At 45.8% G+C, this 18,298-nt stretch overlaps 1 protein-coding gene across 18 annotated transcripts in view; it reads left to right on the forward strand.

The window, feature by feature from the left end:
* Positions 1 to 18,298, forward strand: part of Myt1l (myelin transcription factor 1 like) — a 394,778-nt gene that overhangs the window by 356,909 nt on the left and 19,571 nt on the right. For 17 of the 18 annotated variants that reach the window (XM_026785931.1, XM_026785930.1, XM_026785939.1 and 14 more), the window contains 3 exons: positions 895 to 957; positions 8,381 to 8,464; positions 10,110 to 10,331. In XM_026785931.1, coding sequence (XP_026641732.1) covers positions 895 to 957; positions 8,381 to 8,464; positions 10,110 to 10,331 — 369 coding nt within the window. The remainder of the gene's footprint in view (positions 1 to 894; positions 958 to 8,380; positions 8,465 to 10,109; positions 10,332 to 18,298) is intronic. The other variant, XM_026785938.1, reaches the window with a different exon arrangement.

Consider the following 18,298-nt stretch of genomic DNA (forward strand, 5'->3'; position numbering starts at 1 on the left):
CACATCTGCATACCCCAATCTATGCACACACAGGTACATACACACACACACACAGAGAGAGAGAGAGAGAGAGAGAGAGAGAGAGAGAGAGAGAGAGAGAGAGAAGTTACTTGGAGAGAAACAACAATTATAAAACCCCCTAATAATGCAAACTGGCCTTAAGGTGCCAAATGAATTATTTTCTGTCATTTAAACAGACTTGGCAGAGGAGCGTATGGCTAATATGAGATCCCTGCCAGGGCATGCAGATATGCCTCCTACTTTGTACCCCAAAATGGAAAAGTAATAGGTCTAAGGTAGAGAAGACCTCCAGAAGGTGCCGTGACTAAAGAACTGTGGGTCTGTCCCTCCCCCAACCAGCACAGGTACCAGCTGTCACCTTTCCTGGGCTCTAGGATCTCCCAGTTGGGACAGAATTGTGAGGAAATGGCTGGGATCCCTGTTCAAGGTTGGCTCAGAATAGGCCATGCTCTTAGTCATGGCACGTATCTTTCCATGTTTGTATCTTGTCATGTGTAGATTGTTGTTACAGCAAGCCCTGCAGTAACTAGCTATGGCTAAGTTCAAAGAAACATTAAGGAGAGAGAAAGGCCATCTGGAGGGTCACAAGCCTAGTGACAGAGGATGCTAGGTTCTTCAGAGACTGAGGATTCCTAAGTGGTCACAAAAACCAGCTGTCCTTTGCGCATGTCCATGTGCTGGGAAACAAGGAGGCAGAGGTGGATCTGTAGGTGGTAATGGCCATGAACGAGCAAGGGAGCTCCCACGTCAGCTTAGTCTCTCTTAGTAGCAAGGGTGCACAGTACAGAGTTTGTCTTTTGGATAAATAAAGTCAACTACCCAGGGGGTTGATTTCCTTCAAGTAAATTACCCCATTTGCATTTGTACTTGTAGGTGCCCCACCCCTGGCTGTGACGGTTCTGGACACATCACTGGCAATTATGCTTCTCATCGAAGGTATGTAGACTCATCAGAACTACCCTCCTCCCCAGAGCAGCAGCTCCATCGTGACAGGGATGTTGCACCGCCCGGCTGAGGTTGCAGGCTGGATATGGTACTACTCAGCAAAGGAGATCTAGACTTGGAGTCATAGGACTATCATCTTGGGGGCTGCTAGGATGCTCATTCCTCCTGCATCTGTATACCACCCTAGAGCAGCAAGAGGCCACAAAAACATTTCCAGTCCGCCATTCTCAACAAAGGAAAAAAACTCATCTCCAAATATAAGATTGTTATATGTAGGCAAATATTCTCAGATACACAAACCCTGTTGGTCCCTTTAACATTAGCATTTGAAGCATAAAGCTGAACAGTTGCTGTAAGCAGGGTTGATGGCCACAGAGAGGTTTAAGTTTCCATTCCCCGCAATGAGAACAGAGAAGCTACAGCATGACACAAAACCCCCAGCATGTGAGCTGACAAAAGGCGTCCATATTCGTCATCCCATCAGCATAGTGACTGCACACTCTATGACAGGTCCTCTGAGGGAAGAGAGTTAAAGGGAAATCTTGGCATATGCCATCATAGAATAAAAGTAAGTGGAATACTTGATAAAGGTGGTGAGGCTGACTTTCCTCAAGGGGCCTCGTGACAGGTTCAGGGATCCTGCATCAGAGCCTCAAAGCCTAGCACATGTAAGGAAAAATGGGGATCGACAGCTCGGGGGCAGGCTATCAGTAGATTGCAAACCATCCTCTGAACTAAGCATCCTGGCTGACCCCAGAGCATCACTGCTGAGAGCATCCAGAGGATAAGATGACCAGGGAGCAGGCACAGAGGGCTTGGGATTTTTACTAAGCTAGCTTGTCAGGCTTCTTGTTCATGCTTTCCTCTGCAAGGACAGAGTGGGGATCAGAGGTTTAGATTCTCAGACTTTGGTCACAGAGGCTGATCTTGGTCAGCTTCCGAAAACACAGGAGTCCCGTGGTGACATCCCTATCTATCTCTGGAAACAGAACATGCACATACTGCCAAAGTGCAGAGAAGCACACCACTTCCACCAGACTTTTCAACTGCAACAATGCTGGCATTTGTGAGTTGATAGCCCAGTGCTATGGGATTTCCCTCAGACCGATGCAGAATGGTGCCATGGCCTCCATCCTCAGGTGCCAATCATGATGTCTCCGGACTTAGGCCTACCAAGGCAACAGAGATCTGTTCCCCTGACATCACAAGATGTGTAAGACAGAGTAAAGTACTTCTGAAAGGGTCTCCAGAGTAGATGGTTGGTTTATAGTAAAGAGAATTCAAAAACACTCATTAAATATATAGTCAGGTATGTTCTTTTCTAGTCTTTATATTAATTTATCTTAGAAAATAAATGCCTCTAGAACATTCATCATTTTGTAAATCTGTGCAACTTAAAATGGAAGGTTCCTGGTTACCCCACATCCAGTGTTTTATTTTCTGCTTTAAAAAAAGTTGCCATTGTGTACCTCCCTTCAAACATAATGCAGTATAAACATGTTTACTCATTTGGCATTTGATTTAGAATTTTAGATATTAGTAAGATACAAACGTGTCATTAAGATGTAATTTAGAAGAAGGCATGATGGTTCACATCTGTAATCCCAGCACTTGAAAGCTGAGGCAGGAGGATCACCAAAAGTTCAAGGCCAGGCTAGACCGCACAGATTTTGTCTCAAAATAATGTGGGAGTAGTATATGACCATGTATGTATTATAATATATATATGTCTGTGGTGTATGTATATGTCTATTGTGTATATGTATTTACACGCATATGTATGTTGTGTATCTTTGTGTACATGTATGGTTTGTGTATACACTTGTGTTTGTATGTGGGTATATGACATGTATGTATGTGTATGTGTTCAGGTCATGTATGTATGTTTTGTGTCTTTGTATTTATATGTGGCAGTGTCCATGTTTCTGGGTGTGCATGACTGTGTATTGTATATGTGTATGTATTTGTATGTCAGGCTTATATTTAAGATATGATCTGTGCTGAAGTAAACTTTGCTTTATCAACAGAGTTGCAAAGCAAATTTAATTTTGAGGAGACAACTTTGGGCAATTACTACTTTGTGGCATTTTTAGCGAACAGAGAGTGGAGTGTACTGGAGTGTCATATAGTAAGCTCCTTTACACAGAGGTTGAAATAGAGTCAAGAATATTAAGCCAGAACATTACATTTGATTCACAGTTCTTCACTCTTTTTTTTTTTTTTTTGATTTTTCGAGACAGGGTTTCTCCATAGCTTTTTGTTCCTGTCCTGGCACTAGCTCTTTCTAGACCAGTCTGGCCTCGAACTCACAAAGATCCGACTGCCTCTGCCTCCCGAGTGCTGGGATTAAAGGCGTGTGCCATCTCTGCCCAGCTGATTCACAGTTCTTATGTAAATTTTCCACTAGGGAAAGACTGATGTCACAGCTAAATAAGCAAAGGTCTGGGTAAGTTGAGCAAAGACAGAACCAGGAGTTAGATGTGTGCTTTCTTCAGGCTTGTTGGTTCTTGGCCACAGGATACTTAGAAATCTCCCTTCTCTTTTATGTTCCTGAATCTCTTCCCAGAAACATAGGCCATAAGATACTTGCAGTACAGAAACCCTAAAGGAAAGTTTACCTAGACAGGGAAGCACTGCCGTCCAGCCCCAGATATGTGACAGTTCAGTTATTAATACTGAGCACCTCCATGCCACAGTAGGAAGGGATGTGACATTCAGCTCAGTTGTTAGTACAGAGCACCTCCATGCCACAGTAGGATGTGAGGTCTCAGAGCAAGGATTCCAAGCAGGCCAATGGTCAGAGTACTGTTGATAGTTTCTGGTACACATGGGTTTGTCCTTCCTAGTATACACATTGCCTTTTGTGGGGTTACAGGTTGCCTCTGTTCTATAACTCAAAACCCTGCAGGAATACACAGCCATCTTTGTAATAGAAATGAACTGAAGTCTTGTCTTAGTCACTGTCCTATTGCTGTGAAGAGACAGCAGCTCTTACAGAAGAAAGCATTTGGTTGGAGCTTGCTTATCATGCCAGGCAGCCCGGTAGCACACAGGCAGACATGGTGCTGGAGAAGTAGCTAAGAATTCTACATCTAGATCCATAGGCAGCAGGAAGAAAAACACTGGGCCTGGCTTAAGCCCTTGAAACCTCAAAGCTCACCGCACAGTGACAAACTCCTTTCAACAAGGCCAGACTTCCTAACCCCTCCAAATTAGTGCCTCTCCCTGATGACTAAATGCTTATGGGGGCCACCATTCTTACTCAAATCACCACAGTGTTCCATGCCTTCCCCTTGCTGTTCTCTACACACTGGAAACAGGGAACCCATTCCATTCTTTTTTGGCCTGAGGAAACTGAAGCTCTAAGAGATGAATTAGAGCTAGAATTAAAGCTATGGTGTCTAGCTCAAGTGTCACATCTCCATGGACCTGGGAGCCCAGAATGGTACTGGAAGACCACGGGGAGGTGCAACCCACAGGGAAATGGTGTACCCAGAGACATGCTAGACAGGATGCAATTGGAACTCTCTTGGTTCAACTTTGAATGATGTTGCAGCTTCCAGTCACAATAACATATCTGAACCCCCCTAAATTCATCTTAACAAATGCCTATGGACTGTGATGTTTCCTGAAACTTTCACCCATTACTTCCTCCTCCTACTGCCCTCTGATGGGCTGGAAAGCTTTCACAGTCTACAGTCATCAGCTGACTTTGTCTTAGAGTTCTTTACCATTTCCTTGGCTTCTCAAAGATCTTCTGTGTGCTCTTCTGCTAGAATATTCATTGGAGCCTTCTTCATCTGCAGGTTTTTTTTAACACAGTGGTGCAGTGGCTTCTGAATGCTCCAACCCCACAGAGGTTCCCTTTGTTCTCTGATTGAAACCTTCCATTTGCCTTTCAATAGGATCGTACAATAGCCAAGACATTCCCAAGACCTCTTGGTTCCTACTCTGTGTCTTACATTCTGTGCCTCCCATTTAAGTACCCCAGCATCTTAAGGAACAACTAATAACCTCCCAAAGCACAGGACATTGTTTACTGATCACTTCTTATGTATCAAGTATTGCACTGAGCTTCCTACAAATATGGCCTCAATTTCCTGTGAGATTATTTTTTTTATCAAAGCTGAAATGAGGACTTGAGGCTGGAATGCAAACTTGCCATGCTGTCAACTCGGTGTTCTCCCAAGCCCTTTCCTGTTGTCCTGCCATGAGGTGAAAGACACAAGGCTCCAGCCTAAAGATTGGTGGCACCATCTACCTTGTTCTATTGTGCTCCGAGAAGTCCAGATGGTAATCCAGAGGCCTAACCTGCAATTAGGAGAAGCATCCCAAAGAACTGGATAAAGAGCAGGCTTGTTGATATCCAGAAGCACAAAGAGAAAGCCGTCTTTGAGGGTCATATAATCCGAAGGTTGTAACCTTCACTAGGGAACTATTGAAACTGCATCGTGGAACTTCTGAGAGAAGTTCACTTGGTACGGGGAAACCTCTCTTCTCATGTGAGCTGGCTAAGGCCCACCTCAGCCTGTCTAACCCTAAGAAGTCAAGTGTTACAACAGTGTTTAGAGTTTTCAACAAAAGTCTACAACAATTCAGTAAAAGACCAAACTTGACTGTTTTCAGTTCTAGGACCATGCAGTGCTCACTCCACAAAGCAGCAACTACTGTCATAAGTAGAACAAAAGAGGCTGTTGGTATACAGAGGAAATCAGAAACTGCAGCTCAAAACTGCCTTCCTAGTAAGACAGGAGACAGAACAGTAGACAAACCACTGACACCAACTTCAATCCAGAGGCTTCTGATTTTTTCTTTAGAGATAGATTTGGGCAGAGAAGATTGTTGCTATGCCAGGTAAAGTTGCCCTGCATAAGAAATTGGCTGTCATCTGTCTAACCCTGGTTTAAAGTCAGGCAAACAGCTGAAGTTTGGCTAAGAGATAGGAACATTAGTGTGGCATGTTAGGGTCTACCACCAGAACTTCCTGTGATTGTCACATATTTTTAAATATCTACTGTTCCAAGCAAAAATGAAAATATCTAATGAGCCCCTGAGTCACTGGTAGTGAACTGTGGGGAACAAAGTTTCTGCATAGAATTTATAGAATGATTTCACATTTCAGACCAAGGTTCACAGAAACCTAGGATCCCGCAGATATTTATTGAGTACGTACTACATTCTAGAGGTCAAGCAACAATGATAACTAAGAAGGCTTTGCCCTCAAGGTACAGCTAATCTATGGAGTAGAGAAAACAAAGGCCTGGGGGAGCCTTGAGCAGCTCCAGCAGGGCAGGGATTTGGATATGAGTTCTGGTTTTCAGGATGAGAGAAACTAGGAACAGTGGTGCACTGGCCATCTCCCCAACAGGAGCCTTTGAACATACATGCACATTTTATTTGGTACAGAGGAAACCCAAAAGTAGAGGAAGAAAAGCTACCAGATGGGTTGGGGGATCATTCTGTTTAAACATATCATCTCTGAGGGTCTAAAAAAGCAGGTGTAGAAGAAGGAAGACCTTCTTTGACCAGGCAGAAGAAGTCTGAGGTAGTCAGTGGAAATTAAAAAGAAAACAGTACTTACGACGGGAAAGATAGGTCGAAAGGTAGATATGAGGAGTGGTCCATAGAACCTTAGAGTTCTCACAAAGGTTAAACACCTGCAATTCTGTCATTCATCCAGAAAGAGAAGGTAGCTGTTTTCTTGCAAATGTCAGTTTATGTCTTAAGGAAAGACTACAAATACTGTGGGGTCTCTATACCTTCCCTGGCCTCCTATTCTCCTATCCTTATGGGGCATCTTGAAGAACCTGGTCACATGATCAGAGACATGGCCAAGTACTAGTAACAGGACCGACACTTCAGAAGCCTGCCTGGTGCCATTCCTAGACTAGTCTATAGTAAAGTACCATGGAAATCTCTGGAGTCAAAGAATAACGATGGATCTCATGTCCTTGTTTATGGCGAAAATAGAGTATTGAGTCTGGGATTGTAGCTCAGTTGGTAGCGTGCTTGTTTAGCTTACATAGGTAAGTTCTCAGCAACATATGAAACCATGGTGCATGCGACCTGAAATCTCAGGATCATAGTACTGACAAGGTGGAGGGAAGAGAATCATAAACTTGAGGTCATCATAGGCTATATAGTGAATTTAGGCCAGTTTGATTGTGTGTGTTGTGTGTATATCAAACAATACAAAAAGAGTAGAGTACTGTGTCTTTTGAAAGTCCTTGGCAGTGGCCTTGGGGGCTCTGAGGCTCAGCTGAGGATAGAAATCCATGTGCTTCCTTAGTCAGGAAGAGTAACATGAGTATCAGACTTCCCAGTGCTGGAGTGCTGCCTGTGAGAATGAGACCCCATAGCCCAGGGCTTCTAAGTACTGACCATAATGGGGAGGGAAACTGAACTTCAGTGTCGGGAGAGAAGCCCGCTTCCTGAGCCCGTCCTTCCCATCATGTTCAGACTCATGCACACAGCAAATCCCTAACCATCTTTGCTCTGTGCAAGGCCTTGAGCAGGAGTTAAAGGTTCAGATGAATACAAGGTAGCTCACCTATCCTTAGGCTTAGCCTTGTAGAGGACCCTTTGGAGGAGAGAGAGGTGAACAAGGGCTTTTTAGTACATATGACCTCCATGTGGAGGCCAAGCTCATGGAGAGTGGCAGGCATGGTTACATGAAGTGAATGTTCAGGGGGCAAAGCCATCAGGGGACACTGAGCTAGAGGTGGTAGATGAATGCATTGGGACAGCAAGGAAATGGACAGCCTCACAAGCTATGCACAGACCAAAGCCCATGTCCAGCATGTCCCAGCAAGAAATGTCTACATACAGGGAGAGATGCTCAGAGGAGGCCTCTGGCATGAAGACTCCTTGAGAAAATCTCCAGTGCCTCTATATCCAGAACCTAGAAAGTGAACAAACACATTCAGACGTTAGCATCACTTCTGTAGGTACACTTGGGTGGGATGGAATAGCTCCCCCCACAAATCTGGGCTGCAGGGTTCTTCACTTCATCAAGATGGGTCTGTCTGCTCTTCATGTTACCTCACCATCCCTTCCTCCCTCCCTGTCTCTCTCCCTCCTTCTCTCCCTTCCTCCTTCCATATCCATCCACAGAACCTTCTCCAGTCTCTTATCTAATTAGTTCTCGCTGTCCCCACTTCTCAAACTGGCCATTCACCATATCTGCAGTACCTAGTCTACTCAAGGCTCTTAAATTTCTTGAATGGGAACTGACAGGATATAAAGGCATCGAGAAGGCATAGGGTTATGTCTAAAATGCACTCCCTCCGGCCTCCAGATTTTTAATTCATTCCCCAAATCCCAGGCTGTGGAGAGAATCAGGTCACCATTGATTGAGGAAGTTTTCTTCCCAAGTCTCAGTATTTCATGTTTCTGAAACCTATCTCTCCTTCAGCCTCTCTGGGTGCCCACGAGCAAAGAAGAGTGGCATTCGGATAGCACAGAGCAAAGAGGACAAGGAGGACCAGGAGCCAATCAGGTATGGGGACCAACAAGGCCCGCGCCCATTGAACATCCATGAGATAGGGCCAGTGGGTTCTAGGAGGTGTCTGCGGTGATTTCACTAAGCACTAGGGCAAAGTACAACTGCTAACTGTCAACGAAGCTAGGTGTCCAGCCACAGTCTGTGTCACCAAGAGATGCTCCCTTCCCCAGAATATACTGGGGACTGCAGGCTTCTGAAAGACCGTGAAGGCTTAACATGCTACTGAAAGCAAATGTCCTTCCATCATGCTGACGGGATAACATCAGTACCAGTGCCTTTACTGGGTGGGCTGGGGAGGCCAGTGGCTCTGAACCTTCCTCTGCAGGCTGAAGGGCTGTTGGATCTGCTTGTATTTTATTTTTTATTTCTCCCTGCTTTCCCTTCCTCCAAGGGCCCCAAACCTCACAAGATAAACTTGGTGGGTCTGCATTAAATTTCAGTATCAGTACTGAAATAAGAGATAAGTTTTAACTCAAACAAAAATTGATGAAGACATAGATTATTAAGATAAACTAAAATGTATCAAAATAAACAAAAATACAGATTCTGTGGTATGTAAATTTTGCTATTCAAAAAGAAATGTAGGGTTAGAGATATAGCTTAGTTGATAGAGCCCTTGCCTAGCATGTACGAGGTTCAAAACTCAGCACTGCATATGTGAGCATGGGTGGCACAAACCTATAAGATGAAGACAGGAGAATCTGCAAGGTCATCCTCAGCTACATAGCTAGTTCGTCAGGCCAGCCTGAACTATGTGAGACCTTGTTGAGAGGGAGGAAGGAGAGAAAGGAAAGAGAGAGGGAAAGAAAAGGAAGGAGAGGGAGAGGAACTGGAGGGAAGTAGGGAGGGAAAGGGAGAAATGGAAAATGAAAAGCAAATGCACAGCCATGTGGCCCTGAGCAGCAGAGGTTGTGAAGTCAGCCTCGGCTTTCTCTGAGGCACACTGGGACACTTTCTTGGCTGAGTCTGGGTTCCTCCCATAATGTGGCAAGCAATCAGCAGTCCAATCCCAGGTGGGGCCCTCCAGCTCCCTGCACCTTCTACTCGGGAGCCTCAGATGGCTCCTGAGGTATGCCATATCTCATATAGCTTTGTGTCCCCCAAGAGCATAAAGCACACACACAGTGTGTCCTAAGCCTTGAGAGTGAAGGTTGATGGAATTGCCATTGCATTAGCTTATGTTAATTCAGCTCCCACACTGACCCATTGGCTTTGTATTTTACCACCAGAATTCTGTCCAAAAGTGGCAATGTCTGCAGATACCTGCATCTCACCAGTGCTCCTTGTGTGAGTCACCATACCTCCCAAATCACAGGACATAGTCCCTTGAGCTGCTTGTCTGTCCCTGGTGTCCATTTCTAAAAGGGGGAAATACCATATGTCCCCACTAGGTGGTATCTTTCTAGGTCATCCTCTTTGTCCTGATCCTCCTGCCTCTGCTTCCCAAGTCCTAAGATTACAGGCATGTGCCACCACATCTGGCTTTTCCTGTTCCCTTTCTCTTGTTCAGTAGAGCATGGGTGTGTGTCAGTTAGTAAGTAAGTTAGTTAGTTACCGTCACGTGGAGTGACTGTGTTACATAGTCCACCATGCCCATGATGATAAAGACAATGAAGTTTGCCTCCTGTCTGTTGTCCAGGTGCCCGGTCCCTGGCTGTGACGGTCAGGGCCACATCACTGGGAAGTATGCATCCCACCGCAGCGCCTCCGGGTGCCCCTTAGCGGCCAAGAGGCAGAAAGACGGGTACCTCAACGGCTCCCAATTCTCCTGGAAGTCAGTCAAGACTGAGGGCATGTCGTGCCCTACTCCTGGGTGTGATGGGTCAGGGCACGTCAGTGGCAGCTTCCTCACGCACCGCAGGTGAGTCCCTCCTCACTTGGTGGGTCCACTTTCAGCAGCAGTGGTGGATGCTGACGGAAGCAGGCTTTGCCTTCTTCCTCAGCATTGATGCTGAGAAAACCAAGACCAAAAACATCCGTCAAAATAACAAAACATGGAGATCTGGGGGAAAATGTGTAAAGCTTCAAATCTATCTCAGAAGCACAAACCACTTCAACTCTGTTTACCTTCCAGGACCATGGCTTTTGGGCATTGTTTTTAAATCAGGACTCACAGTAAGAAGCAGACTTTGATCTTAAATGAACCCACAAAAGCACACACATAGATATCTATAGACTGCAAGATTTCCTGCTTGGAATTCCAAGCAGCCTATCTTGGGAAAAGAGGGTGGTGCTTGTCACGGTGGCCTCATAGCAGGTCCCTGTCCGATGCATGAGAAACCTCCCAGGAAACTCAGCCAGTCCCATTCATTTCTATTAGCTTAATTTGAATGGAAAGATGATGAATATCTTGAAAGATACCTGCTTTGGGGTATGTCTTGGGCTCCTCGAGAAAGCAGTGGGTCTCAATGGCAGCCCGTCTCACAGGAAGGCAGCAGGTCCCATTAGACAGGGTGCTTGAGTCTCAGAACCTACATTGCACAGTATCAATGCCTGCTAGCTGGGGAGGAGTCTCGGGGGTTCCCCTGCTGATGCTCCATGATGCTTCTTGCATACAAGTATGTTCACACACACACACACACACACACACACACACACACACACCTGGATCTATATAAAACCACTTCAAATAATAAGCAGGCCAAAGGAGTAATTTTAGCTTAAGCATTTGTGATACAGAGCCGGAACGCTTTGAAGTATTTTTAGTTATTGAGGAAACTCCTGGGCTAGAGCAATGGCTCAGTGGATAAGAGCACTGGCTGTGTGGACATGACTGCAGACCTGACTTCAGATCACAACATCCATATAGCAAGCGAGGCCTGCTCCTGTGTCTGTGCTAACCGTGGCACTGAGGGAATCACTGGGTCCTATTGGTTGCCGGCCTAACCAACCCCTACCCCCACCTGAGCTCCAGGTCCAGGGAGAGATCCTTCCTCAAAGTAACAAGATGGAGAGTGAGAGAGGAGGACACCCAATGTCCTCTGGCTCCCATGTGCTCACAGGCATGCACACCCTTCATGTTAATTTACATATTAATGCACCATGCACACGCATACACAAAAAAAAAGGAAGAAAAAGTCCTTCTCAGGTAGAAATGTCTCTAATGACTTACATATTTTGTAAATGAAAAATGAGGGTCTTTCCCATGATACATCCTCCCAACTACCTTCCAAAGCTAGTGGTTCCTGTTTTCTCTAAGAAATTTCTCTTTATACAATAATATGTTATATACAAAGTACACCTACCACCGGGCCTGGGCAGTTAGTCCTCCTGCTCATACAAACAGGGCCCTGTGTAGACACAAGAGGACCCATCTGTTCAAAACATATCTAGAACCAGCAGGTAACTGCAGTATCTCTGCCTGCCACGCTTAGGTTCAAATATTGCAAAGAAGGCTGGAGATACTTCAGTCTTCAAACACCTGTGTGTATGTCTAGTATTGTGTCAGCAACATTGCAGGATCCAGCCTGCAGCAGAGGTATGTTTATAAGATTTGAATGGATAATGCCTTAATGCCCTCCACAGAGTTCCTCTTCCTATAACATCAGCTAACAGTAACATTTAAAAATGGTACAGAGCCCTGATGTGAGTCAGGGCTCATGTTTCTAGCATGACAAAGATAAAGTTTCATACCCTGACTGAAGTTAAGCACCCATGGTTATAGACTGTCCAAGTTGCAGACAGGCCTAAGAAGAAGTGGGGCATTCTGTGAAGCCCCTCCCCCAGAGGAGCTTCTTGACTTCTTAGTAAGGAGTCTGAGGAGTGGCTAGGTGTGGTTTATTCCACCCTCTAAGTCTGCAGTTCATTTGGCACAATAGACTCTAGGAAGAACCTGCTATTCACAAACTGTTCTCAAGGATCCCGAGGAAAGGAGGAGCACTGGAGCTTGAAAACCATGGTGATGAGGAGCAGCCAGCAATACAACCTGTCCTTCTTCCCAAATATACAAGTGTCTTTGCTGTGAGGCAAACTCCAGCTCACCCACCACCCTTCTGAATCTTCCCTCAAAGGCGCATCTCTCTGAGAACTCCATCTTCTCGTCCCTTCCTCATGGTGCTTTCTTCATCTTGTTATTGGTGGAGATGGTGCTTTGGCATGGAGAAGTAGTGCATCATGATCATGTGTGTACACCATGATCATGTGTGTACACCATGCACGGTGCACATCACATGCTCTGCAGTGTGTCTACTGTCTGTAGCTGATACACGGTGCACATCACATGCTCTGCAGTGTGTCTACTGTCTGTACCCCATGCATGGTGCACATCACATGCTCTGCAATGTGTTCATTTTCTGTACACCACCCATGGTGCATACTACAGGCTCTACCATGTCTTTACTTTCACTGATGCTCTTTTCTGGGGTTTGTCCCCATGGGTCCATCTGTGGTCAGACCATCTGACTGTTATAGGTAAATGTCACTGTCAGGGCCAAGGGATCCATCTGTGTCCTGAGAACCAATGTAGGCTGCTAGTTGTTGACATTTCTGATTGGGTATTAAATTGTGATGGTCAAAGCCACTGACATGAGCCACTCAGTTCCTTTCAAAAACAAGGCAAATGCCGAGAGACAAAGTAGAAACCCCCAAGAGGAAGCTAGTAGATAGTACTATAATGGTGGTATTATCAGATATTGGTGAAGAATATCATGGTTTTTATATAAGAGGAAGTGGAAGCCTAGACATGAGACAGGAAAATGATTCTTTCTCTCCCTGGCAACCTTAGAACCCAACCACATCAGAACCAGCCAAACCAGAGTGCAGTACAGTCCATATGTACAGAAAGCTTCATCAAACCAGCATGCGGATACTCACTAAGGCCAAGTTCCATGCAGGGCGCAGCAGTAAGACATGGGCTCAACTCAGAGCCACCACGAAGGTCTCAGACTCAGGACAGATAGAGTGGGACACATGCAAAGAAAAGGCAGAACATATGACGCTTGGAGTGGGAGCCTGAGTGGAAACTGGATGCTCTCTGGAAAACCAAGGCATTTTGAGAATTCCTCCAGGGAAATGTTGGCCTTCAGCCATGCTCTCTCTCTTGAACAACTAATGCTAGATTAGCCATTCCCTTTACTCAGGGACATAAGTGGAGATACTTCACCATAGAGCCAAAGGAGTTCAGGTGTATTCTGCAAAGCTGCATCTCAAGGTGTGTTCCTTGGGGAAAGGAGACTATGCTAAGAGGAGGGGATGTTACACAGCAACAGGGTAACCCAGCACCAGCAGCTCCAAAGAGAAGCTCTCATCCCCAGGGGTGAGTGAGCCCAGATGGATGCAGACAATGGAGGGAGTTGTGATGAGGGCTTTAGATGAAGCCTTGCTTTTGTGGTTCTACAGAAGGCATAGAAGATTAGAAAAGGCAGTAAGAGGCAGGAGGAGGAACTGAGAGATGGGATGCTGAACAAGGAGATATATGGTCCCAGACACAGCAGGACTATGAAAAACTGGAGCATTGGGCACAGAAAAGAACTAAGTTTTAAAGCTGGGCATATCAGTGGACACTGGAAACTGTAACAAAATGTTAGGAGGCTGAAACCATTCTCTATGCCGTGGAATTCTCTATTCCTGAAAGTAAGATGGAATTAAGATGGAGGCCTTGCCTTGGGGGCTGCTGATAAGAACCATTTCCTCCTTTGCAGTGCCTTCCCAGGGTAGAGAGAATGTAAGCCTTTTTTATAGGAACACCAATCTGATTGGGTCAGGACCCGCCTCATTAAGGATTCTGTATCATGATACATCCCCATGGAGTAGGTTCATGGATGGGGAGGTGGGGATGTTGACCATATCAGCTGGGTGTGGTGGTAACTGCAGGCCAGGAGGGAAGGGGTCTGAAGTTAAAGGGTATCCTCAGCTGCACATGAAGCTGAAAGCTAGCCTTGGGTACATGAAACCCAAACAAAAACAGCAACCGAAACTATGTGATCTGGGATAGAGACATGGATTGGTGGTTAAACTGCTCTTGCAGAGAACTGGGCTCAGTTCCCAGCAACCACATCAGGTGACTGTAACACCAGACCCAGGGAATCCAGTATCCTCTTCTGGACTCTGTAGGCACCTGACCTCGTGTACACACACACACACATTTAAAATAAAACTAAACCTTATTTTTAGAATGTGAACTTGAGGCACACAAACATCAAGACTGTGACAGAAGAAATCTATGGTGGATTCATCTTAGCCATGTTGTCTTGAGATTATCTGGCACTATAAACAAGACATGGCCACCAGACATCTGGAAATAGCGGAGGGAAGATCCCCAGTAAGATCAGCATCTGCTCACACATAGGCCTGTGGCTGATAAGGAGCAGAAGTAGCATGGGGAGAGTTCTGCTTAGGAGACCTCTGAGAAAAGTCTCTTGGCTAGTGGGCTGGTGAGGTCAGTGGTGAGGCGCCAAGGACACACTAGCATTGAGACCAGGCTCCATATCAGGGCAGGCCCACCAAAAAGAAAAACAAAACCCTTTTATCACAATGGCCACATGACTGAGAGGGCCTCAAGGTGGAGTTTAAATGATGGTTAAACTCCAAAATTGGAAATGTTTCGACGTGGCTACCCCTCATTCTGTGAAGGGCTTACGCAGAGGGCTGGGGGCCGAAATTAGACCGCTGTAAGTCCAGTCAGTAACAGTGCCCAGGTAGTCACAGTGGACGTTTCCAAAGCCCAGACCAAAGGGAGGGGGAGAAAGTAATGGAAGGGGGGAAACACTTGTCAAAAGAGAAGGAAAAGAGCAATTGAGGACATGATCCATGGAACAAATGAAGCCCAGTCTTGGTGGGGGGGAGGGAAGTGCTGTGACTATCTGTGAGAGCCTTGGGGAGGGGACATGGGCGTACTGTGGAGGAGGGGAAGCTAGGATGCTCTGAATTTCCCTCATGTGGAATGAGAAGAGGGACCTGGAGGTGAATATATGGCTCCAGTCGGGTTCCTCGTGTTCTTGGTGTGTGCTAAGCCATTGCCATCTCCCCATCTCAGTGCTGTGCAAAATGTGCGTGTATCGTGTCTCTCTCCATATGAGGAACGTGCTCTAGTGTTGTTTGAGATAGGACACTGTGTTTCCTCCTATCGTGTGTATCTGAGGACCTGTGGTAGTGCCACTAGGCAGGTGCAGAAGAGTGGGAGGAAGACAAATGTGGGAAATACCTCTGCCAGGTCCCAACTGGCTTGAGCCTCCATCTTCTGGGAAAGCTTCAGTAGATCTGGGCAGCATTAGCCAGGGACCTGCACACAGCAGCTTCACAACATCTAGAACCCACTATCCATGTGTGAGTGCAGGCAGCTTCTCCATCCCAGGAGCCAACCCACCTCAAGTTACTTGTGTTCTGAATGCATGTACACTTTTCCCTGTCACTCTTCCCAAAGCAGCCCATAGTATTGGTTTCCCCAGCAGTTGTATTGTTGTTAAGATTTGTTTTTATTTTTTATTATGTGTATGTCTATGTGTGTTGTGGGGGCAGTTCTATGCATATGTGAATGCAGGTGTTCAGGGAGTCCAAAAGAGGGCATCAGATTGTCGGGAACAGCAGGTGGTTGTGAGCATCTCAGTACTGGTGCTCAGGAACACACTCAGATCGTCCGCAATAGTGCGAACATGTAACTCCTGAGCCATCTTTCCAGCCCCTCATGCTCTCTGTGAAACAGTTACTTCATATGAGTAGTATAAACAATGTGGAGGAGATTTAAGAAGATTTAAGCTGTGGTAGATGGCTTGCCCTATGCTCAAGGCCCGAGGTTCCCTTCTCAGGACCACAGAAAAAGAAGTGGAGAGGAGGATGGGATGCCCATGCGAATACTGCACCAGTCCATGAGATGAATGCATTCGTGAGTGTTGATATCTGATTGGGGCTTTGAAAACAATCTCAAATACTGAAGAATAAGTGTGTACTAAGTGAGCACCCTCATTTACTGTCCCCTCAGTTCTAATTACACAAGGAAACCAGAAAGAGTCCCTGTAAAGCGGGTAGTTTTGTAAGTAAGACATATTTTCTTTAGAGGCATTACATAGACTTCCCTGGCCTTGAGCTGGGCCATGAAGCCCCCACAGTTTTTCTAGAGTGTTTGTTTGGCTTCCCAGAACCTTGGCAAAGCAGACTTCCAATGAGACATTTATTTCTCTCTATAAATGGCAGACCAGCAGAGGACAGGAGAGTGGATTTCAGGTCTTCAACACACTTTCCAAGCGCTGTTTTATCTGCAGCGTAGAGGCTTGTGGTGGTGGCAGTGGTTGATGTTGTACTGTTTGTGGTGCCAGTGGTTTTAGTTGTGTGGTATTTGTAGTGTTGTGCTTGTAATGGTGGTTGTGGTGCTGATGATGGTGATGGTCCTGGCTGTGGTAACTGTTATAGTATGGTGTGTGTTCTGGCTATGATTGTGCTAGTTGTAGATGCTGTGATTGGGATGAGTCTTGCCTTATTGTGGTTGTTATTACAGGGCCTGTGGTGGCAGATGTTGTGGTGATTGTGGCTGTGGGAGTGTGGTTGTGATTGAGGGAGCTGTGGTTGTGGAGGCTGTGGTGATGCTGGTTGTGGTGTTTGTGCTTGTGAGGACTGTGTGAATGGTTGTTTGTAGTGCTGGTGGTTGTAATATTTATTGCAGTAGCAGTTTGCTGGTGTGGTATTAGTCACTATGACAGTTGCTGTTGCCACCATTACAGCCTTCACCATCCCCACAACCACCTCAGCCATACAGCCTGATAGCTACCCATTCATGCGCATACCTGAGCGGTCTCTGCAGCAGAGCTATTCTCATTTAGCTCTTCTTCCCATGTCTCATTGCTCCTGGAGCAAAAGCAGCCTGGATGTCTATACAGGAAGAAGATGGGAACATGAAAAGGTTTTGCAAGAAAGATGGGACTGGAAATCATTCCAAGGCACCCAGCAAACCAGTGAGCACTGGGAGTTTAAGTCATAGAAATTTCCTTCGTTACTAGTGTGGAACTAGCAGAAACCTTGAAGGCAGCCCTTTTCAGGCCCAAGGACTCGGTCACCCCAAGCTCTGCTTTCCTCTGTCGTCACAAGCCTTTCTCTCCTTGTCCTGTTGTCTGATATGGGTAGAGTTACATTAGGGCCACACTAACTTTATCTTATCCTTAAAGACTCTTTCTAAATAATGCTGTACTGAAATAATGCTCATAGCTTGGATGTCAGCCTTTCCTATATCCAGAATCCCTAGGCCTTCCCTGAGTCACATGCACCTCAGTAAAAGGAAGTGGAGAACCTTGGTAACAAGTGCTCTGCTCTGCAGACTGGAAACAGCCAAATCTCGACAGGAAACAGGAGCCAGAGGTGCAGTGAGGAGGCCCTACCTCCTTCTTGGCCTCAAATTCCAGCTGAGACACTGACCACTCCTGCAAACCTGCAATCCCTGCCAAGTCCAGCCCTCTAGAAAAGGGGCCTGAATCTCCACTAGAGCCAGCAGCCAGGCAAGAAATGCTGATGATCACTGGCACCTATGAGAGGGAACCAGAGCCAAGAACCTCAGCCAGTTAAGGGGAGTGTTGCTCTTCTTAACAGAACCTGAAGCAAACCAACCCAAAAAGGAGAGGTGAAGCAGAAAGCAACAACAACAAAGCAAACAAAAAACAGAATTACCAGGGAAACAAAAGAAATATTTTTCAAGCTTATCATTTGTCGTCAGGCATAAAAGATGGAAGAGTATTAAAGTATATTATATTTATAGCCCACGGGATACATATTTTTTAAAATCCTAAGTACAAAGGAAGGATTACTGGGAATGTTCAGGTGCAAAATTGATGGCGTCTCCCATGAATTGTAAAGAGATAACAGAATGCCATAAAATACATTTCAGAAGAATGCATGAATAGTTCAGGA

Source organism: Microtus ochrogaster, linkage group LG3 (assembly GCF_000317375.1).
Source record: "Microtus ochrogaster isolate Prairie Vole_2 linkage group LG3, MicOch1.0, whole genome shotgun sequence".
Taxonomy (NCBI): Eukaryota; Metazoa; Chordata; class Mammalia; order Rodentia; family Cricetidae; genus Microtus; species Microtus ochrogaster.